The sequence below is a fragment of the Enhydra lutris genome, unplaced genomic scaffold, assembly GCF_002288905.1.
Source record: "Enhydra lutris kenyoni isolate GAN:26980312 unplaced genomic scaffold, ASM228890v2 scaffoldscaffold86, whole genome shotgun sequence".
NCBI classification, from domain to species: Eukaryota; Metazoa; Chordata; class Mammalia; order Carnivora; family Mustelidae; genus Enhydra; species Enhydra lutris.
The window spans coordinates 3,995,995-4,019,390 of record NW_019154170.1 but is presented as its reverse complement, the minus strand read 5'-3'; the positions used below and the strand labels follow the sequence as shown (position 1 = coordinate 4,019,390).

Genomic DNA, 23,396 nt, shown 5'->3' with positions numbered 1-23,396 from the left:
CACGGGAACTTTATATCCAGATATATCTGGGGTCAAGCTTCAGTTCGGTTGTCCCGGGTGGTCTCTGTGAGTCCCTGGACCTCAGTTTCCTCACCTGGGAAATGGGCTGATGCCATCAGTCATCTCATGAGGTTGCACTGATGAAATTAGCATGTTGAATGCTTATCACACTGTCTGTACCAAGAACAGCACCATCAATCTTAATTATTAACCGTCACTATTGAGGAAGATATCAGGACCCATATCCACTCCTACATCCAGCCATGCAGTATTAGCCATGCACCGAATTAGGCTGGGCCCTGCCTTTGCAGAGCCGAGGTCCCACCTCTCCCCACCCTGTACCACAATCCCCAGGCAAGCCTCCTCCAACACCTTGCTTGGGTGAAGTAAGTCATCTGCATATCCACCATTGAGGAGAATTTGTTTTTATTTTGAAATGACTGGAACTCACAGAGAGTTTCAAAAGTAGTACGGAGAGGTCCTGGTCCCTCCAGCCTGGCCCGCCACCCATGCTAACAGCTTACATAACCAAGCACATTGTCGAAACCAGGAGGCTGACACTGGTACAGTACAATGACCTCGACAGGAGCTGGACACCTTATGGACACTGTACCATGTTGTGTGTGCACTCGTGCGTGTGTGTGGGGGCACTGTGCCGTGTTATCACAGGCAGAGATTTGCATAACCACCACCACAATGCTCCATCTCCGTGGGGTGATTCATTCATGTGACCCCTTTATGGTCACCCCCCCACACACACACACCCATCCTGTAGTAACCTCTCTCCGTTCGAGCCGAATCTTTTGGCTGAAATTTCCCCCTGATGCAGCAGCTCTAGTGGTCTAGACAACCTCTCTCCTCCCCTTACTTCCTGCCCTGAGAGTCAGGAGGTCAGAGCCACATGGAGGATCCACGGGGTGTCTGATGAGTGAGGCTTGGGGTGGGAGAGAGGGAAATGGATGGGGGTGGGGGGTGGTCAGGAGCAGAGGCCTGAAGTCCTGGAGAATAAAGGGGAAGAGCGAGGGGTTCCGGATGGGGACAGAGAGATGGGGGTGAAGGTTAAATCTCTCTGGAGCCCTGTTCGACTTCTACCATTTCCTATCTGAGTGGCCCTCAGCCGGTTGCCTCACCTCTGTGAACCTCAGTTTTCCTACCTGTAAAATGGGGACCATACCTGTAAAACGTTTATGCAGAGGTGAAGCTGGGCGGATGTTTGTTGCTCTCCTTACGGGCGCTAAGGATCAGGGGTGGATGGAAGATCTGCCGCCCCCGTCCCACTCAGCCCTTCCGTCTGCCCCGCAGCTCAGAGCCCGACCGTAGCCGAGACCCTCCATCCCGCCTTCTCCGGAGTCCAGCAGTACACAGGTACGCGGGCAGTCCGGCCCACTCTCGGGCGTGGCCCCGCCCCTCGGCCCCGCCTTCCTTCATATCTGGCCACGCCCCCTTGGCAACACCCCGCTTCTGGCCCCGCCTCCCAGGGGCCGCCCTTTCGTTTGGCCCTCTCTCTTGTACTTAGCCACGCCTTCTACTTCTGGCCCTGCCCTTTCCCAGGTTTTGGCCCCACCCCTCCTCGGCCCTCGCAGCGTCTGGTCCCGCCCCTCATATCCTGTCCCGAGTCCTCCAGGGCCCTGCCCTCAGCCTTGGCCCTGCCCCTCACAGTCTGGCCCCACCCACTCTGATCTTGTGCGGCCTTGGCCCCTCCTTCAGGCCCGCCCTCGGTTGTGGTCACTCCCCCTCCTTGATTCCAGACGTTGGCCCCACTCCCTCGAGTCATGGCTCCGCCCCACTCTTCCCTGTGCCTTGGCCCCTCCCCTAGGCCCACCCACCACCGCGGGCATGCCCCGCCTCCCTCCCAAGACCGCCGTGGCCCCACCCCCCCTCCCCGGGCCTCACACCCGCCTCCGCCCTGTCTCGCTCCCGGTCTCCGCAGCCATGTACCCCACCGCGGCCATCACGCCCATCGCGCACAGCGTCCCCCAGCCGCCGCCCCTCCTGCAGCAGCAGCAGCGAGAAGGTGAGGGGGCCGCGACCTCCCCTGGGCGCCAGCCCCGCCCTCTTACCGCCCCCTCGACCTCCAGGACCCATGGCCTGGCCTGGCCTGGCGCGGGACCTCGGGGAACCGCGGCCAAGAGCACGGCCTGCGGGCCAGACAGACCTGGGTTCGATTTCTGATGCGGCCCCTGGGTGCTCTGGGGGAACAGCATCACCCTCTCGGAGCCTTGGCTCGCTCCTCTGGAAAGTTGGAACCATAGGACTAGCGGGACTAGGGGTGACCCTGCCACCACCAGCCGCCCTCCCCAGGACCGGACGAGCCTCTGAATTTTTGGAAAGGACGCTCATCTTGAGGTCGGGAGCGGGTGGCGGGTGGTGGTGGGATATCTCGGGTAAACTGAGGCTCCCCAGTAAAGTGGAAGGAGGAAGGAGTTAGATTCTGGGGTCCGACAGACCAGGATTCAGATCGACCCAGGTCTGGCTGTGCACGGTAAGGAAAGCACTCACTGCCTTGCCTCAGTTTCCTCCTCTGCAACAGGAGCTACCATCTGGGTCAAGAGGCGTTACTGGGAAGGAGGCAAGGCCATTCCTGACCCACAGTGTGGCTCAGCACCAGGGAGGCCCTTTCCCTTGTCCATCCAGCTAGCGGGGGTCGGGGAGAGGTGACCCACTGGCCCCATGGCCGGGGAGCCCTGTGGATGTCCTGGCCTGCAGACTGAGTTCTTTGAGGCTCTGCCCCACTTGGCCCTTGTCCTTGGCCCTTGGCAGGGGGCCACTGCCGGGAAACGAGCTGAGCTTTCGAGACGAACTCTAGGCTGAAGGGTCCCCAGCTGGGCCAACCAGCCGCTACTCCGTCCTCCGTCGGATTTTATTTCTCTTGGGGCTCAGTGGGTGAAGTCGCAGACGGCAGGCATGAGGATTTGACGGTGCTGGCAGCTCCTGTGCGACTTTCAGCGACCTCCCAACACCCCCTGCACCCCTCACGCAGGGCAGGCCAGCACGAGCTTCCGAGAGGGCCCCGCTGCCTCAGGTCACTGTTTTGTGGATGGCTCGGACCTGGGTGTCTCCCTCCCCAGTCCCTGCTCCAACTTCCCTCCACCAGGGCTGAGGTGGTCAGAGCTTGTGCAGTGGTGATCAGCCCTGCTGTCACTCGCCATGAGCATTTTGGAGAGTCCCCACCTCGAGGGACAATCTACAGGACTCCCGCTCGCACCATTCCAGACCTTTGTCCGCGACACGTCAAAGCCAAAGAAAAGATAGAGCCCTGATAAAAATGGTAGACAGCGTCATGCCCATGAGCAGGTTAAAAAAATACGGTCAGGGTGGCCCTTTATCCTGGCAAAGACCTCGAGCTTGCACGTGGACGTGGCACTGATGAGAAGGGTTGCGGGTGTGGCTGCTGTCACGCGGTGGAGAGAGACGTGTCTGAAGTCAGAGGGGGGTTGTAACTCCAGACGGGGATGCGCGTGGCTCACGACACACGTGGGGAGCCGGGTGGTCCCGCTGTGTGTGTGCTGTGGGGAGTGTGTGCGCATGCGATGTCTTCTCATGGGGTCCCCTCAGTTGGGTGCGGCTTTCCGCCTTCACCCCGTGTTTCTTGGAGATGGGATCGCGCTCTGGCGGCTGTAACGTTGGTGCCACAGTCAAAATCACGCCATCCACATCAGTCGCGACGATCACGTTGCAACTCGCTTGCATTTTAAAAACAAGCGTTCTTAGAACTGTGGTCCTAACCAGGAAGATAAGGGTTGGATGTCAGTGGGTAATCCCAGATCTTTATTTCCTGGGATGGAGAATACTGACTTCCGGACCGAGGGGGATTTTTGGTGGTTTGGGGGTTCGTGTTTTGGGGGGCATGGGAGAAGGTCATCTGTTGGTTTGGGATGAGGGGCAGGTTTGGTGACTGTTCATGGCTTCAGATAATGAAGGTTTTAAAATTTCATTGTTATTTGTAGCCATTACGACCTCTCCATTGGGTATTCTTTGGGGAGGGGATGGTTTTGAGAGTTAGCTGTGATTTTAAGAAGTTATTCTTGGTTGGTATAGTATATCATTTAAAAATTCCCAGGTGGGGACATGGAGGGGAGGCAGGGAGGGGTGCCTGGCCGGCTCAGTCGGTGGAGGACACAACTCTCCATCTCGGAGTCTGAGTTGAAGCCCTACACTGGGCGTGGAGCCTACTTAAAAATAAATTAAAATGTAATAAAATTACCAGGTGGCTTGGAGTCTACAGAATTTTTTTTTACCTTAATTGAGGTTTTTTTTTTTTTTATGTGTGTGTCATCTGAGTCTTGAAAATTATTCAAGGCTTGGGGGATTATCCACGGTTTTGAAGACTATCTCGATAATTGGGGTTTGGGACTGGGGAATGACTTGTCTTATTCTGTGATCATCGGACTTGTAAGACATGAACATCTTATTTTAAAACCAGTGGTAGATTTACAGAATTAGTGCAGAGATATACAGAGTGTCCGCATACCCCACGTACAATTCATCCACTGTGGTAAATGGTCTGGCGTTTCCGGGTTTAGGGATTTTTTCTGGGGTTTCCTGTTGTCTGGGATTTGGGGACTACCCAGGGTCTGGTATTGAGGGATTTATGTCAGTTTTGCGGGGAGGGACCATCTGAGTTTTGTAAATTATCTGGGGCCTGAGGATAATCAGAGATTCAGGGTACCCAAGTGTGGGATTAGAAAGGCGAGGGTAAGCATGCCCTGCCTCCCCTCCCCTGCGCCGTCTCCACGCCCTGCTTCCTGGTGTCACGGGCACCCTCCCCCAACAGCTGGAGATGCCAGAGGTGGGCTCCGGTCCCGCGCCCCTCCCCCCGGGGGGGGGTCCGCCTCCTCTCCTTGGGGGCTTTATGTCTTTCTCTCCCCCACCTGCAGGTCCCGAAGGCTGTAACCTGTTTATCTACCACCTCCCCCAGGAGTTTGGAGACACGGAGCTGACGCAGATGTTCCTGCCCTTCGGCAATATCATCTCCTCCAAGGTGTTTATGGATCGGGCCACCAACCAGAGCAAATGTTTTGGTGAGTACCTGCTTCGGGCAGCCCTTCCTGCTGGCCAGCCCTGTCCCCCTGACCCCGCGCGCTGCCAGGAACACGGACGTGGGAGGGCGTGGTTGACGTGGTCAGCTAGGAGACAGGTGTGGTCCAAGAGAATCACATTTAGAAGTTAGAGTGAGCACTTATTAAGCACTTATTAAGCTTGCAGTCTTGCCGCACTGCCCAACAGAATTTTCTCCACTGGTGGAGATGTTCTCGCCTCTGCTGTCTGAGCTATGAGCACCGCGTGGCTCCAGGCACCTCCAGAGGGGCAGTTCAACCGGCAGGATGTTTCTGATGGCCTGGGGGGAGCAGGGCAGGATGGGGCGGGGAGATGGGGTAGAGAGACAGAGGAGATAGAGAAAGAGATAAAAGTTTTAGTTTTAAGGAATCCAGATCTAAATGACCACCCCTGGCCAGCTTACGGGTGGGAGGTGGAAATAAACAAGGCAGGGCGTCGGTCAGGGGGTTATGAATGGCAGGAAGAACACCGTCACCATCTGCTCCTAAGGACCCAGAAGCCGGTGTGCAGGAGGTAATGTTTCAGCTGAAACCCAAACGATGAGATTTCCCAGCCCCAGAATGTCTGGGGTACAAGGTTCCGGGCAGAGGGAGAGACACATGCAAAGGTCCTGGGGCAGAGCTATGCCTGGTGTGTTGGAGGGCCAGCCAGGAGGCCCACGTGGCTGGAGCAGAGTGAGGGGGAAGGTGGGAGGAGGGAAGGCCAGGGAGGGGACAGGGTGGTCCTACAGGGCCTTGGCCTCCAAGTTCACACAGCAGCAAAGAGGCAGAACCCAGATTGGAACCAGTCCGTTTGACTCTGAAATGTGGACTCTTAATCTCACCCTGTTGTATTCCAAAGGCCAAGTCTTGCCTATGTAGCCAGTGCCTTCTGTATATACTCAGTATCCAACCATGAAAGGGAAGAGCAGCCCCATTTTACCCAGGGAGGAAGGAGAGGCACAGGGCGGTCAAACAGCACTCGAGGTCACTCAGATCAGGGTCCTCTGCCAGTGCCCAGGCCCCTCCTCAGCATCCCACTTGCGGGACAAAGAAGGCGGCGTATGGGGGAAAATCCACTCAATCCCTCTCAACAGTGAGGAGTCCTGTGCCTTCCCTGAGCCTTGGTTTCCTGATCAGTGTAGCGGGGGCGCAGGTGTTAGGGCAGCTGATAGACGTGAAGACCTTATCCCCTGAGGTCCACATTCCCCCATGGCTCCCCAGTGGACCTCTGCAGGACCGCTCAACCCTGCCCCCACTCTCTCTCCACCTGACCCCCAACCCAGCCTCTCACCCAGAGCTCGGGGATCCCCACCTCAAATGCTTGGGCATGCAGTCCTTTACCCCAGGGGGCTCCTGGCCCCTGTGGCCTCCACACCCTCCCGGGAAGCCTGCGAAGACCAAGAGGTGAGGGCAGGAGTAGGGCAGGGTGGCCTGGGGTGGCAGGTGGAGGGAATCGGGGCTGGTGGAAGGTTGAGGAATGGCAGAGTAGGATGTTTCTGAAGGCCTGGGGGAAGCGGGGCAGGGTCGCGGGGGAATGGGGTATGGGGTAGGGAGACAGAGACAGAGAAAGAGATAAAAGGCAGAGAGAGGGGGTGCCTGGGCGGCTCAGTGGGTTAAGCCTCTTCCTTCAGCTCAGGTCATGATTTCAAGGTCCTGGGATCGAGCCCCACATCGGGCTCTCTGCTCAGCAGGGAGTCTGCTTCCTCCTCTCTCTCTGCCTGCCTCTCTGCCTACTTGTGATCTCTGTCTGTCAGATAAATAAATAAAATCTTAAAAAAAAAAAAAAAGGCAGAGACAGGAAGAGGGAGAGAAGGACAGAGAGAAGCAACACAAGAACACTCACGCAGAGACAGTCTCTTATCCATAGTCAAGATCCCAGATGGACAGCAGTGTCGGAAGGGCAAAGGGTTAGCATCCAGGGCCTGGAAGGAGGCAGGCAGCCAGGATGGGGAGGGAGGGAGAATGTAGCCCTCATGGGACCCGCATGGGCCTCACCTGTTCCCTCCACCCGTGGGAAGTCTTCAGCAGAGCAGACCCCAGGTAAGGAAGCAAGCACCCCGTCCCCGGAGGCATGCAAGTCCAGAGGGTGTCAGAGCCAGGCGCCGGGCTGCTGTGCGTGCTGTGGTGCGCCCTCCTACTTCCCCGGGCCCACTTGCCCCTGCGAGCGCACCGCCCCACCCCCAGGACCCCGCAAGCCGGGATGCTGGGGCCACAACACTGCAGGAAGCAAAGGACGCCCGCGTTGCCCACCATGGCGGGTCCGCCCCGGTCTCCGCAGGCTTCGTGAGCTTTGACAACCCGGCCAGCGCGCAGACCGCCATCCAGGCCATGAACGGCTTTCAGATCGGCATGAAGAGGCTCAAGGTGCAGCTGAAGCGGCCCAAAGACCCGGGACACCCCTACTGACCGCGCCCACAGCCGCCCGGAGGCTGCGGGCCTGGCCCAGGTGAGCCGCCAGGCGGCCCCACCCACCCTCACCCCCACCCCGTTTTGGCCAAACACCCCCTCATTCTCCGAACCCTCCCCAGCCCCCCGGGGATGCTGCTGGAGGCCATGAGGGGTCCCCAGCTTGGGTTGCTGTGGACAGAGCTAGACTAGAGCACCCCCATCCCCCCTTTGGTCGGGGCTGGGATGGAAGGTGGAACTAGGGTCCGAGGGTCGTTGGGGAATCCTTCCAGAAGAAGGCTTTGAAGGATGAATAGAAGTTCGCCTGAGAGGCCAGGTTTGGTCTGGGGTGGGGTGGGCTGTGGGGAGGGGCTTCTGTCCTGTCCTGTGAATCTCGCAGCTGGGCCGGGGTCCTAATTCTTCTCTGGTGTAATTCCTGCTCTGTGGGCTGGTGAGAAAGCGGAATGTTTGCCCTGCTCACCAGCCTGCCCCCCCAAAAAAGGTACCCCCAGACACACCCCCAAGAGTGGATTTTGCCATCAGAGAGAACAACTTTATCAACAACTAAACACCTTCTCTGGGGAAGGAACAGTGAGCCTAAGGGGCCAGTGGGGAAACGTAACTGACCACAAGCCTTGACGAGCCTCATCTGTGGAATGGGTTCGTGAAAGTCGCCTCCCGAGACAGGGAGGATCCGCTTGGGGATGCGGTGTTTTCCCCACCAAGCCCAGGACCCACCACCTGGAAAGCTCTTGATCATTTGTTTCGGTTTTCTTTTCTCCATCACAAGCGCCGTGGTCATCAAAGCGCCGTGCCTGGGGTCTGGCGCCAAGTAGGTGCTCAGTTAGGGGCTGGGCATGCTTTTCCGACTGTCAAATCAGCACCCCCAGATTCGCGGGTATCCGGTCCCGGGATCAGACGACTAATACCCCAAGCACCTGAACGCTCTGGGACAGCAAGTCCTTACTGAGCACCTGCTAAGCGCTAGGCGCTCTTCCCCGCGCTTGGGGCCACTCCCCAGTGGTGAATGACCGGACACGGGGCGGGGCTTGGGAGGCGCAGCTGCCCCCGTGGAGCTTCAGTGGCAGCGAGGGGGCAGGGGAGACAAGAATAAACACAACTCTTGACCCCAGGTTGCGGGAGGAAATGGGCTCAGCGGCCCCAAGTCCCTTCCCAGACGGTTTGTTGGCCTCCGGATCTGGAAATGGACTCTCTGTGAAAGGACAGGGGCCCTTGGGTTCCCAGAACCCAGCCTGGCCAGGGCAGGGGGGTGTAGATGGGAGGCGATGTCGTAGGCCCCCCATCACCGCACCCTAACGCCCCTCCCTTCTCCGCCAGGTGAGGGGCCTTCCCACCCCAGGAGGGCTTCCCGCTTCCAACCGATCCCGGACTTTTCCGTAAATTACAACCGAGTTTGGACACCAGCCCTCCCTCTCCTCTCCCGTCTCCCCTTGCCCACCCTCCTTAATGTGAAACACTACAAAGGCCACATGGAGCGGGGAGGGAGCTTTGTGATCTGCCCCAGTGCTGGGGGGAGGGGGCTTCTGAGTTGGGAGCCAGGAGGTTCACTGCCCCCTCCTTGGTGGCTCCCAAAGTAAATCACGACTTTTCCTATATATATATATATGCATATATATATAGAGAGCTATAGACAGTATATATATTTTTTGAGTATAGATCATGGGACCAAACTTTTCCGACTTCCTTCCATCCAAGAGAAGGTGACCCTGGCCCGGTCACTCAGCAGGGACATAAGAAGGGCTGAGGATGACCGGGCCGCCCAGTGTCTCCCCATCTCCCGCTGTCATGTCAGACCAGGGCGCCGAGAAGCACTGGGAATCAGCCGTCAACGCGATACACCTCCAGGACCCTGGGCCCCGCTGTCGACGGCTCTCGCAGGCCTTTGGGCTCAGCCAGCTTGAGTGTCCCTGGTCTTAGCTGCAGCTTCCGGACCCCCAACCCCTCCCTCACCCCAGGGCCCTGCCTTCCCCGACGTAGGCACAAAAGAGACCCCCCCCTTCTCCCCCCCCCCCCGTCATAGCCTTACTCATGTGACCAATAGCCCTTAGCTTTCCGTCAGGGGCAGACAGGGGCCGGGGAGCCCCCCACCCCTCCTGCCCCCTCCCAAGGGCAGGCAGCCACCCTCCCTGCCTTCGGATCACCAGCCTGGAGTTCACGATCTCATGACCAAGATTGCCAAGCGCGTTGGACAAGCCAACCTGCACCGTCCCAGCACCCCTTTACCAGAAATACCTCTACAGATATTTTTTTTTTAATTTTGGTCTTTCTGAGCAGATACAAAGAAAAGAGAACAAAACGGGGAAAAAAATCAGATGACTGGATTTTTGTTCCCTAGTCGGGGCGGGGAGGGAAGTCCTTCCGGGGCATCTCTGTATAGCTACTCAAACCGTGAAAACCCACTTTGAAGCACAGAGTCAAGTTCGTTGGACGTCATTGGGGCCTCTTGCCAAGTGAGGCGCCGAAGAACTTAATAAGCTCAAGAAAAAAAATTTGTAAAGAAAAAAACAGCATTCCCTTTTGTTTCTACCAAAATGTGTTGACTGACCCAGAAAAAAAAAAAACAAAATACAAAAACAAAAAAAAACAAAAAAGAACACATTGCAAAAAAAAAAAAAAAAAAGGTCTTAATGGCCAACTTGTTTCGATATTCCAGAGTTTGATAATTGTTCCGAGACACTCTAGCGTGCCTGTGTCCCGTGCGTCTGCGTGCGCGTGCCCAGGGGCCACGAGGGGGCCTCGTGCGTGTCCCCGGCACCCGCCAAGCCCTCCGCTGGGCCTGCTTGGGAGTGCGTGTGGGTGTGCAGTGGCGTGTGTCCCCCTGGCCCATGTTTACTGGCTGTAAATACCATTTTTATACTCCACATCGAAGACCTGCGTGATTTGTACAATGTACTTTATTTCTGCTACGAGTAATTTCATGAAGTTTCAACTTGCAAACTGACTTTTGGAGACAAACCGCCACACACACACACACACACACATATATACACATACACACACACACACACACAGAAGAGGAAGACAAGAAAGGGACTTAAAGGGAACTTTGGGTTGACTTGGTTTGGATTTCTGGCCGGAGAGGTCCTTGTCACTGTGGCGTGTTCAGGTGAGAAGCTGCAACCATCATTTCAATGTCCAAATGCCTCTCTTTGGTCTGGAGAAACTGAAAGTTTATTTAATAAAAGTTTTACTTGCTAAAGGACCGGGTCCTCCCTTATTCGCCACCTCTCGTCGATAGAGCGCGTCTGGCCCCACTGAGTTGCCTGGGCAAGAGAAAAACCCAGATTTCAGGTTAGGGGATGCAGGAGGAGATATTCTGGGAATATTTCTACACCGAGACTCCCTCTGAGTCGTCCAGAAGCAGAGGCGAGGGGACTCGTCCTTCTCCAGGAGAGCAGGTTCCTGCGGCGCTAGGTTCACTCACTTGTTCATCCCACAGACACCCACCCACCACCTCCTGTGTTCCCATCCCTGGTGGCCCTCGTCTCTGTCCTCACGGAGGTGGCCCCCAGAGGAGAGAGATGCTCTAAAAGATGCATTTTCTTTAATTCGAGGTAGAATTCACGGAACATGAAATTCCCCATTATCACCATTTTAAAAGGTACAATCCAGAGGCATTAAATACATTTACAAGGTTGTGCAGACACCACGTGTGCTTAATTCCAGGACATTCAGACCCGCAAAAGCAACCCCGTCCCCATGAGCAGTCACCTTCCCCCCTCCCCCCACCCAGCCCCCACGAGCCCCTTCCTGTCCGTGGAGGAGCCTGGTTTGGACGTGTCACACGCGTAGACTCACACCCCGCATGACCTCCTGTGTCTGGTTCCTTCCCTGCGCGTCGTGGGCTCAGGGTGCGACCCCGGGCATCGCGTGGGGGCCTCACCCCCCGTTCGCGGCCGCGGGACGTGCGCGTGGGGGCATGGACCACGTTTTGTGTAAGCATTCATCCATCCCCACACATTTCGGATGTCGCTGCCTTTTGGCCATTGTGAATCGCGCCACTTTACTCAGGTGTGTTTGTGTGAGCACCTGCCTGCGTTTTCTGGGGCGGGGCTGCTGCGCTGCCAATGGAGCCGCCGCGCTCTCTGCACCCCCACCCATGCTAGTGACTCGGGACGGAGTCCCCCATTGGACCTGAAGTAGCTGAGGACCCAGCAGTGTCCCGAAGAGGTGAGGCCTGAAGGAGGTGACACTGGAGAGGTGACATGACTGTGGCTGGAAAAATGACACTGTGTGCAGCTCATGAGGGGGCCTTGAAGTTCTAAAAAAAAAAAAAAAAAATTCGACGTGGGGCTGGAGACACTGGCCCCCTGAGCAGGGTCTGGCTGGGCGGGGCTCTGAATGGGGGGGACGGCCACGTGTATGCTGATACCAGCCACTCATCCAGGAGCCACTTAATCCCCAGTGGGCCACTGGGCCACAGCTGCATCTTTTATTCTTATCAATAACTCATCCCATTTTGCAGTTCAGGAAACTGAGGCCCAGAGACAGCAAGCACCTTGCTCCAGCACCTCAGGCAGAATGAGGCCAGTTGGGGTGGGAGCTGGGAAGCTGAGTCTGAGTCCACCTGGAAGGGTTTTCTGGATGGAAGGAACAGTCTGGCCAACGGTTCAGAGGCTGAGATGTTGTGGAGGTTGGATGTCCGGCTAAGACGCAGCACTGGCTGGAGAAGAAGATGTAGGGTGGGAGGGACTCAGCTACAGAGGGCCTCTGGTGATTAAGCGGCTACCAAGTGCCGGACCTCGTCCCCACTCTGCCAAGACCCCAGGCAAGGAGGAAGGTGGGCAAAATCCCAGCCCTGCAGGAAAAAGTAATTCCAGAGTGTGCTAAAAGTTGTATCTGCAATGAGGTTAACCAATCTGGGCCATTATCTTAAGGACAATGAGAAGTCACAGAAGGGCTTTGAGCAGGGGAGAGACATCATCAGACTGGCGTTGGAGAAGGACACCGGGGTGACCTCTGTGCTGCTGCTGGGATGCAGATCAGCACGCTGGAAGATAATGTGGCAGGGAAATATGCCTACCAAGCATTTATTAAGCACCTATGGTTTGCCATGCATTGTTTCAAGCCTGAGTCATACACGGACCGCATGTGGCTGTTGACAGTTAAATCGATCTACAAAATTATAAATTCACTTCCTTTGCCAAATGAACCCCCATTTCAGGGGCTCGAGAGCTTCACATCCACTGCTGCACAAAGTTCCTGGGGACAGCACAGGGTGGGGCAGGGGGTGGGGTGCGGTGTTTTCTGCGACTCGACTCATGTAACCCACCACCACCCTCTTAGGGAGGTCCTGATGAGAGCCCCGTCCCGGTCTAGCAGTTACTACTAAACCGAGGCCCAGAGAGGCTAAGTGCCTGCCCGAGGCATCTCCACAGGAAGGGGACTCTGGCCCTCTGGCTGGCTCTCACCTGCTTCCCTGTGCTATGTAGTGGCTAAAAGTCAAATGTATTAGACTGTAGTTCAAGTTTTTATTTGTAATACTCCAAATGAAGCTTTTTTTAAAAAAGATTTTATTTATTTATTTGACAGAGAGATCACAAGTAGGCAAAGAGGCAGGCAGAGAGAGAGGGGGAAGCAGGCTCCCCCCTGAACAGAGAGCCCAATGTGGGGCTCGATCCCAGGACCCTGGGATCATGACCTGAGCCCAAGGCAGAGGCTCAACCCACTGAGCCACCCAGGCACCCCCCAACTGAAGCTTTTAAATGTAACCCCGAGCTGTTGAACGTTTGGACTGTACACCCTTACGATACAGTAGTCCTGGCTGGGTGTCTCCATGGAGTGAACAGGCATGTGCGTGACACAGCTGAGCCCTGCTGCAATGTCGGCATTCATCCAGGGGGGCTAGGCTAAGTAACATGCGGGGTGTATCGGTTAGTAATTGCTGTATAACAAATTCATCCAAATTAATAGCTTAAAGCAATATGCAACAGTTATCTTGTGGTTTCTGTGGTCAGAAATCCAGGAGCAGACGTAGCCAGGTGGTCCTGGCTCAGGGTCTCTCATGAGATTGTGGTCAGCCCATAGGCCCCCTCCAGGGCTGCCTCATCTGAAGGCTGGGCCGGGGTGGGAGGAGTGTTTATGATCATAAGGATGAGGAGGACTAGAAGCGATTCCACCAGGACGCTGAAGGAGGACGCTTCGGGGGATGAGAAACTGGGGGGCTAGAGGATGAACAGTTGAGCCTCACTTGCGATCTTCATGAGCTGAATACAGTCAAGCATCATTTAAGAAGTTAAAAATTCATTTTAAATACATTTTGTAAAGATGCAAGAATGGAAAAGGCAGGTATGGGCAGCATTTTGGGGAAAGTGCCAACATTTCACACAACTGCTCCGCATGGCAAAGTCCAGATCCCAGCAAGGAGCTGAGTCCCACCAACAACCACACAAGTTTGGAAGGGGGTCTTTCCCCCATTGAGCCTTCAGATGAGACCCTGCCCGGCCAAGCCCTTGAGTGCAGCCCAGGAGAGGCCCGGAAGCAGACGGAGAACCCAGCTAAGCACCCTCAGATTCCTGACCCACAGAAACTCAGATAATGAATGGTTTAAGCCGCTAAGGTTAAGACTCCCAATCTTAAAGGGAACTTCGACCAGTCCAGATCCCCGCAAGAGTTTCCAAAGAACTGGGCAAACTGATTCTCAAAGTCACGCAGATGATTTAATTGTAAGGGAAGCCAGCCCAGAATGTGCCAAAACGAATGGCTGGTCATTGGGCAAGTTACCTGCTGGCCACGGTTCCCTAATCAGCATGCCATTGATGCCTGCGGGTTTTATCTCCTTCCCTACTCCCCAGAACCCAGCACATAGCGGCTGTTGGCTGAATGTCCCAAGAGCACAATAGTTAAGTCTGGAGGTCTTCAGCCCAGGGTTTGAATCCCAGTTATGACAATTGTCCGAACAGAGGACGGTCCCTTGGCTCAGATCTCTCAGTGTCCCCACTCTGTAAAATGAAGCTAACCGGGCACCCCATTTTGAGGGTGGTTTTGGGGAGGACGAGTTAATATTTAGAAAGCCTGGAGTCAGACCTACACAAGCGTCAAATCGATCCCTTTGAAAGTTTCCTTTCCAAAGGCTTCACTCCAGGACACCAGCAGGGGGCAGCAGAGACCCATGCCTCCGTTCATGACTGGCGTTATTATCTTGAAAGGCTACAAGCATTTATTGAGCACTGTGTGCCCCGCACTGCTCTGGGGGCTGCGGGAGGTGGTGAAGGGACCTCCGGGCTCTCTGCTGGGATTCCAAAGCTACCCTGCCCAAATTTCTTAGCCTGTCCCTCAAAGCCATTGGGGTCTGCCCCACCTGCTGTTTGGCCCTGCTCCTTTGCAGGCTGAATGCGGCCCGGCTGCCCGGCCTTGGCTCTCCCTCCCGCCCCGGATCCTAAGATGCTGGGACCGCGGCACACGTGATGCTCCGAGCACAGAGAACATCACCGGCCAAAGCTGAGAGGGAGGGATTAGCCAGGTCCTAGGGACGAACAGGGGCCCGTTGGCCCGCTTGGCCTCAGAGCTGCAGAGGACGTCAACAGGGTGCATGGCGGGCAAACTAGGGTGACATGGGGCGCGCGGGCCCCGAGGACGTGGACTGGCACGCCCACCTCTGGTTCCCAGGACCTGCTGGGGGAGTCGAGGCCTGCTTGCCCTCAGCAGCCTCTCTCTCTCCAAACTTCAGTTTCCTCAACTGTAAAATGGGGTTCGTGAGGGTATGCACCATGCAGGACTACGGAAGATTAATTAATGCACATAAAAGCCGCGGTCATTTTAATGTGATACGACTAAGACAAGACAGATCCTCCTCCCGAATCAGAAAAGCGAAAACGCAGACATCACTCCTACTGGATCCGGGCGTCGACAGGATTTATTGAGCACCTGCTGTATGCAGCACAGTGGGTAGGGACTGGAGGCCCCGCAGGAATCAAAATGCACAAAATATTGGGTGGGGGCTTCCAGCACTGCGTCCTGACCCCAGCCCCGCCTTCTCTCCGCCCCCTCTCTTTCCTGAGCCTACCAGAGGGAGATGGCTGTGGGTGATCTACATATTCATGAGCTCATCAGCCAATCCTCATCCGGGACTCGGGCCAGTCTTCAGCGCCTGAGTGAGTGACGCATTAAGTAATCCTTAAAGGGACAGTAACGGCCTATAGAGAAGGGAGTCTGGAACTTAGGGTGACACACACCTGCCTCTCTTTGGAGGTCTATACAATGCAGGTTGGCGTGGGCCCGGATTAGAAACCGGCTCAGACCAACGGCACCGAAGGAGCTTTGCCGTCCCGGGTGAAGTCCAGGGATAGGTTTCGAGCGCTCAGTCCCTAGCGAGTACTTGACTCCAGCCCCGGGTTTGCAGCGCGCAGCTAGAACTTCAGCACCGGGGGTCGTGGACAGATCCAGGGCCAGGATGGACGGAGGGTCCTGTGCAGCTGGGGGGACTGCGGAGCGCGTGCTGGGGACAGGATCCAGAAAGAACCCCAGGCCCTCATCCAAGGGTCTACTCTTTCTCTGCCTGGCTGCCCCCCACCAAACCCTCCAGTGAGCCCAGCCCGTGATCCAAGAATCCACCTGACATCTCCAAGGGGACGTTCCTCAGGACGGAACTGTGTCTGGTCCCGAATCCCGCTCCTCCATGTCGCCCCATCTCAGCACATGGCAGTGCCATCCTTCCAGGGGCGGGGGCCAAATATCTCCATGTTATCTTTGACTTCTTTGTGGCTTGCTCTCTCCACATCTAATCTATAAGCAAGTCCTGTCACCGCTGCTTTCAAAATTCTTTCCCAAACCTGTCCACTTCTCTCCCCTTCTCTACCTCCACTTGGTCCAGCCTCCATCACCGCCCCCCGCCCCTGCCTAGACCAGCGCAGTCCCTTCCGCCCCAAACTCTGCTAATGCCCTCGCCCGCCCCCACCCCAAAGTCTGTCCGTCCCACTGCGGCCACCAGAGGGCGCCTGTGATCACCCCAGTCAGGTCCCGCCCTCCTCTGCCAAAAGCCCTCCAGGACTTCCACCTCCCTGTGATAGTAAAAGCCCAAGGCTATCCTGAGGTCCCCAAGACCCTGCAGAACCTATCCCTGTCCCCTCCCATCCTTCCTTCTTCCCCCCTCACTCTGTTCCAGCCACATGGACCTCCTCGTTGTTTCTCCAACACTCCAGGCAGGTCCTGCCCCAGGACCTTTGCACAGGCTGTGTCCCCTACCTGGAACGCTCTTCCTCCAGACACTCACCTGCAAATTATTCTCTCCTTCTTTTCACACACAGAGGTAGCCTTAGAGGAGTAAAGGTGGGGGAGGTTACCAGGGGGCTGACTAGTGATGTCACAGTCTCTGGAGACCCGGTGATGAAACTGGTCTTTATCTTGAAGGCAGTAAGGAACCATAGGAGGATTTTACCCAAGGGAGAGCTGAGTCAAGCACATCTGCGTTTTCAGGTCTTTCCCTGGCTGCTGTGTGGTAAACACAGTGCAAGGGGAGCTAAGTTAAAAGAGGAGGCTCATGCTGGCTTCCAGGCAAACAATGATGTGGCTTATAATGGCTTATAATAATAATGAGGCCAGAGCTCCCCAGAGTTCCCCTCATCAGAATTTGTCACCTTTGTCATTTGAATATGAATATATAAGGGCGCCTGGGTGGCAAAGTCGGTTGGGCCTCTGATTCTTGCTCTCAGCTCAGGTAGTGATCTCATGGTCATGGGACCCAGCCCTGCGTAGGGCTGAGTGCTCAGCTGGGAGCGTGAGGATTCTCTCCCTCTGCCCCTACCCCCACTTCTGTGCCCATGTACACCCTCTCTCAAATAAATAAATTTTTTAAAAATATAAATTTATTTATTTATTTTAATTATATATGTACTAACATTTAATTATATATTTATATAACTGATTATATATTAATATTTAGTTTATATATTAATATATATATATTGATCGAATGTTCATTTCCCCCAGCATACTGTGAGCACACCGAGAGCAGGACTGGAGCCTGCCTTGGTCTTGCTATGCTCCCCAGGGCTCAGAACAGGATCTAGCATCACAGCACGTGCTCAGCAGAAGTCTGATGGATCAGTGAATGAATGGCTCGTGCCCAGAACCCTGGCTGGGAGGCATCCGACGCCGCATTGGCTCTTCTAGCAAAGCTGCAAAGAAAACATCATTGGACCCATTTTATGGGTGGGGAAATTAAGACTCAAGGAAGGGAAGGGGTTTGCCTGAGCAAATGCGGGCAGACACAAACAAGTCTTCTGGTGGTCATGGAAGGTCTCATTCCACAGAAGGTGGCATTTGGGTGGGGCCTGGAAGGATGAGAGTCAAGGGCCAGAACAAGGGCCCTGGCTACAGGAAGGCATGAGCAAGAGTTGAGGCATGCGGTTGTGAAGGATGAATTCAGCTGGCAACCCGAGGGGAAGAGCCTATGGGGCCAAGAGTCAGGGAAGAGGTCCTGAGCTAGGAAGCCTGTCCTGGGGGCGCCTGGGTGGCTCAGTGAGTTAAAGCCTCTGGTTTTGGCTCAGGTCATGATCCCGGGGTCCTGAGATCAAGCCCCGCATCACATTGGGCTCTCTGTTCAGTGGGGAACCTGCTTCCTCCTCTCTCTCTGCCTGCCTCTCTGCCTACTTGTGATCTCTGTCTGTCAAATAAATAAATAAAACCTTAAAAAAAAAAAAGAAGTCTGTCCTGCACAGAGAAGAGCGCTGTGGGCAGCTGATTTCACAGATACCCACCTTGGGTCCCTCCAGCCCTTGAGTGCCATAACCACAAGAGTACGGCTAAGGTGATGGTGTCACTCCCATGGTAAGGTTACTTTCCTCCCTCTTTTTTCTCCAATTGTAAAATGAATGTAACATAAAATTTATCATGGAAACCATTTTTAGGCATACAGCTTAATGGCACTAAGCACAGTCACACAAGCTATCATATAAGCATTTAATGCTGTAATTTTTCACCTAAGTCCTGTTTTAGTGGCATCTCATAAACTTTAATATATTGTTTTTTCCTTTTCATTGAATTAAAAGTATTTTCTTATGTTTTATGCTTTCCTCTTTGATCTGGGTTATTAAGAAGTTGTTTGTTTAATTTCCAAATATTTGGAAATTTTTTTCACATGTCTCTTTGATATTGATACAGAGTTTAATTTTGTTATGGTAGGAGAACATAATGTGGGTGACTTGAATTCCCTTAAATTTATTAAGGTTCATTTCACAGCCTCTGGTCTCTCACAGGGGATATGGTCCCCCTATGAGAGAGACACAGGAATACAAATAAGCATGTAAAAGAATGTGGTCTCTCATGGGGAATGTTCCATGCGGACTTGGAAAGGATGCATACTCTGTTGTGGACGGTGTGTTCCGTACATTTCATTTCAAGCTGGTGGACAGTGTCCTCTAGCTCTTCTGGAGGCTTGCAGACCTCCTGTCTCCTTTCCCTTATCAATTGCTAAGGGAACAGTGAGGAGGTCTCCAAGTATAATTGTAGACTTGCCAATTTCTCCTTTAAGCTCTGTTTTTATTTCTTACGTTTTAACTGCCCGTTCTTAGATGGTTTGCTGATTGTAGGTGCTTAGCTGCACACACTTTCTGGATCAGCCCACGGAGCCCATCACTGGCATATCCACCTTGCCCCCGTGTCTGTTTTATCTGCTTTAAATGTATCCACTCCAGCATATTTGAATTTCATGTTCTCTTATACATTTCCCCCCATCCTTTAACTTCATCTGTCTTTTTATTTAAAGTGGGTGTCCTGCTAATCATGAAATTTTTTCAGCATTTGTTTGCTGAAAACCCTTCCTTTCGCCTTCAGTTTCAAGTGATACTTTCATTGGGTATAAAATCCGGAGTTGGCAGTCTTTTCCCGTCCTCAAGATATCCCTCCATTGCCATCTTGCCTGTCCACATTCAGATGAGAGGCCTGTAGTGAATCTTACTGTCGGTGCTCTGTACATGACGTGTCTCTTTGTCCTCATCCCCCTTCAAAATTTTTCTCTGTATCTTTAATTTTATGCGTTTTGAATATGACATATCTGAGTATGTGCTGGGGGATCTTTATTGTGTTTGCTACTTTCTAAACTTTGGGATCTGTGATTTAATGTCTTTAATTTTTGAAAATTATTGGCCATTCTCTCTTAAGATACTCTTCTGCCTCTTTTTCTTCTTCTGGGATTCTGAGGACATGTGTGCTAGGTCATTTGGTCCTGTCCCACAGCCCTGGGATGCTCTTAACCCGTCTGTAAAACCTCTTTAATATTTGGTTATCCTTTTAACAAAGAGAGGGCAAGCTTTAGGGTCAGGGTCAGGGTCAGGGTCAGGGCTAGAATGCAGTGTCTGGTGCATTTATCTTCACTGCCGACCTTGACTCATGGCAGCCTGAGTGGTGAGCTATACTTTTCCCTTTAAATACATCTCAGTCTTTTTACTTAAACAGTGTGATCGAAAGAAAAATGTCTGGTGATACACGCACAAAATGGAGAGGGTGAGTCACCGAAGGCTGAATGGGGCCTCCCTAACCTAGCCTGCTCATTCGGCACCTGGGGAAACTGAGGCACGGAGTGGGCAAAGATTTGGGGACCTGGGCCCTCTGCCCTTGGTATTAGAGGAGAGGAAGTGGGGGGACTCACAGGGATCCAGGCCCTGGCCTAGCTCAGCTGTGGCTGAGGCTTTGGGCTGGTTCTCAGGGGTCTCAGTCTCCCTGAGCAAACACTGTAGCTGACCAGCCAGGCCCCAGGGGGCTGGGAGTGTGGGGTGTGTGACCCAGCAGCCTCCCACCTGGCCAGTCAGATGGGGTGTGGCTGGTCTCCTGGCCTTTCTTGGTCTGTCCTTGTGTTAATGTCTTTCTCTGTTTCAGTTCGTCTCTCTGCCATCTCTGTCTCTCCCTGTCCCCCACCTCTCCCTCTGTCTCTTTGTCTCTGTGTCTCTCTCTTCCTCCCTTCTTGTTTGAAGATTGCCTCCCACATCTGCCTTCCGCCAAGGCCCGGGCTCTGACCCGCCGTCTGAATGCCTTACTCCAACCGCACATCTGTGGGGTAATTGTCTCCTACGACCACAAGGTACTGAGGCAAATTATAGTTACGGGCGGGGGCCTCCATGTGGGCGAACCGCGTCCGCTGGGCTGGGCTGTGCTGGCCTCGGCTGGGTGAGGCGGCTGAGGCAGAGGGGCGGCCTCGCTCAGCCCCTGTGAGCGGGTGCCCGGCTCCTTGCCCCTCCCCACCCCACTTGCTGGACCTGGATCTCTTGCGGATCTCTTGCGGCAAGATGAAAATGCCTTTTGTGAAAGTCAGCAGGAAATGCCATTGTTTGCAAAACCCTGGCCCATTATTTATTCATTCACTCACCCATTCAACAGATATATTACTGAGCGTCCATTCTGTGCCAGGAGAGGTTCCAGACACCCGGGGCCAAAGCAGTGAAGAAGACGGTGGAAAGTCTGCCTGCCGGGAGCTGACCCTCCACAGGCAGACCCTCTGCGGGGGATGCAGACAGGAAATAAATAATCGTGATAAAGAGCAAACAAAGCTGGGAGGGCAGTAATTTTAAACACGGGGGTCAGAGGGAGCCTCCCTTTGGAGGGGACATCGGAGCGGAGACCTCAAGGAGATGAGGGAAATCGGGGGGTGGATACTCAGCCCTCCCACATCTCAGGGGTGAGTTCTACCTACCACGTGTCCCTAGGCTCCTGTTCGGACTTCTCTGAGCCTCAGTTTCCCCTCTGTAAAAGAGGAACAATCAAAGTACTGCCCCGCCCCCCCGCCGTGGCTCTTGGACAGGTGATCTCACACCTGGCGCATCGTGAGTGGTCAGTAACAGCCCCGTGCGGGGTGATGCGAGAGTCCCTGTGAGGGCTCAGCTCCTGGTCCTGTCCTCCACGGGCCCCCAAGCGGGGCACAGATATTCTCAACCCTGTGTGCTCAGAGCTGGGGCCTGGGCCTGGGAAAGTGTGGATCACATGGGTGTCTTCTTGTCGAGGAAAGTGTGGCTGATAATCCAAGCCCCTTGGGGTGGGAGTTAGGTGCCTGACCCAGGTAGTGGGCAGGGCGGGCTCTCTCTCTCTCACTGACTCTCACTCTCTCTGTCTTTCCATCTCTGTCTCTCCCTTTGTCTCTGTATCTCTGTCTCTCTTTGTCTCTCTCTGACTCTCTGTCACCCTTAGAGGGAGGAGCAGAATGTTGGGCTGGGTTTTGAAGGATGTGTAAGAGTCCCCAGGTGAGGGACACCTGGGTGGCTCAGTTGGTTGGGCGGCTGCCTTCGGCTCAGGTCATGATCCCAGGGTCCTGGGATCGAGTCCCGCATCGGGCTCCTTGCTGGGCGGGGAGCCTGCTTCTCCCTCTGCCTCTGCCTGCCTCTCTGTCTGCCTGTGCTCGCTCGCTCTCTCTCCCTCTGTCTCTGACAAATAAATAAAATCTTAAAAAAAAAAAAAAAAAAAAAAGAGTCCCCAGGTGATAAAAGAATGAAGGGTGTGCCAGGCAGAGGGAATGCAGGGAAGCCAGGCCCTTAAGTCCCCAGGGCCTTAACTGGGGGACACTGGGAACCATGGAGGGGTACAGGCAGATGAAAGTAGTCAGAGCCCCATTTAAGGAAGAGTGGTTCTGGTCGCTGGGGGACAGAGCGGAGCGGGTGAGCCTGGGCAGCCATGTTCCCCCTGTGCTGCCCTGTGTGTGCACCACCGGGGGCTCGGCAGATCTTGGCTCCTCTGCCCGCTCCTACTCGTCCAACTGCAAGGTCATATGAAAACCCAAAGCCAACTACTTTCCAGCCAGACCCCCTCTTGGCCATTTCAGAGCCCGTGCGCAGCCCTCACCTGGCAGTCCTTCCTGCTACCTACCTTCCAGCCCTCCTACCACCAGTGCAAGGCCAGGACATTTGACCCACACAGAGCAGGGACCTTCTCATTGAGATTGGGCATACACTCGGCACTCCATAAATGCACAGCAATGATTATATGATGACCTGGAGAGAATCTCCAGGTTGCCTCTTCTCAGAGGTTGGGAGAAGGAAGGGAAAACGGGAAATAAAATGACAGTAACAGCCCCTCCTATGGGCTCCGGGATTTTGTCTCCGCCCCCCCCACCCCCATCCTCAGTGATTCTCTGCCCTTTTCCAGACAGGGAGCCTGGAGCCCAGAGAGGGGCAGCCACTCATCTGCGAGCACCACAGCCAGAGCTCAGCACCCATCTCCTCCTCCCCAGATCCAGGGCCCCGGAGTCCCACCCTCTTCCCACACTTGGCATCCAACCTCTCAAAGCTTACCGTGTGCCGGCCCACTGCCTCAGGCCTCGGGCCTGTTCCCAGGGCGACTGGGATGGGGAGGTGGGTGGGTGGGTGGTGGGTTGGCCTAGGGCTGCAGGACCCCAACGCCCTCTGGCCCCAGGCGCCCCTCCCCGATGGAGGATGGAGCTGATGGGGAGGCAGAGAGGCGGGGGCCGCCCGGACAAGCCACACTCCTTCCGGGGGTGGGCGGGGGGATATTCCCAATCAGAGCCTCATTCACAAATCCACGCTTGGGCTGGTCGCCGCCGCACGCGCGCGCACACACACACACGCGCGCGGCCTGCGACGGCCTCCTGGGGCTGTGGGTGGCCCCTCGGCGGGGATGGCCCAGCGTGTCTCAGATTAGCGCCTCCGCACCCCTCCCGCCCTGCCCGGCGCTCCCCGCAGCGCGCGCTCCCCAGCTGAGCCGCGGGACCCCCTTCGACGCCCCCCGGGAGGGCCCTGCGGGGACCATGGGAGCCGGTTGCCCAGACCCGCACGCCCGGCGGCCGGCCCGGCCCGCGCTGCGCTCCGAGTGAGGCGCCCCGGCCGCCCGCGCCCCCGGCCGAGCATGGAGGTGCCCGGGCCCCCCGTGTCCAGCAAGCCAGGAGAGACCTCGGTCAAATGGCAGCTCTGCTACGACGTGACGGCCAAGATGTGGTGGATGGTGAGTGGGGCGGCTGGCGGGCGGGGGCGGCCGGGGACCCGGCGCGCGCTCCGGCCTCTCGGACTCGGGGAC

General features: G+C 55.3%; 1 protein-coding gene across 1 annotated transcript in view; it reads left to right on the top strand.

The window, feature by feature from the left end:
- LOC111161698 (CUGBP Elav-like family member 5) overlaps positions 1 to 8,822 on the top strand; it is a 47,122-nt gene extending 38,300 nt beyond the window's left edge. The window contains exons 9-13 of the mRNA XM_022525528.1: positions 1,303 to 1,365; positions 1,931 to 2,014; positions 4,878 to 5,021; positions 7,318 to 7,485; positions 8,763 to 8,822. Coding sequence (XP_022381236.1) covers positions 1,303 to 1,365; positions 1,931 to 2,014; positions 4,878 to 5,021; positions 7,318 to 7,445 — 419 coding nt within the window. The 3' untranslated portion in view covers positions 7,446 to 7,485; positions 8,763 to 8,822. The remainder of the gene's footprint in view (positions 1 to 1,302; positions 1,366 to 1,930; positions 2,015 to 4,877; positions 5,022 to 7,317; positions 7,486 to 8,762) is intronic.
- The last annotated feature ends 14,574 nt before the right edge of the window (positions 8,823 to 23,396 follow it).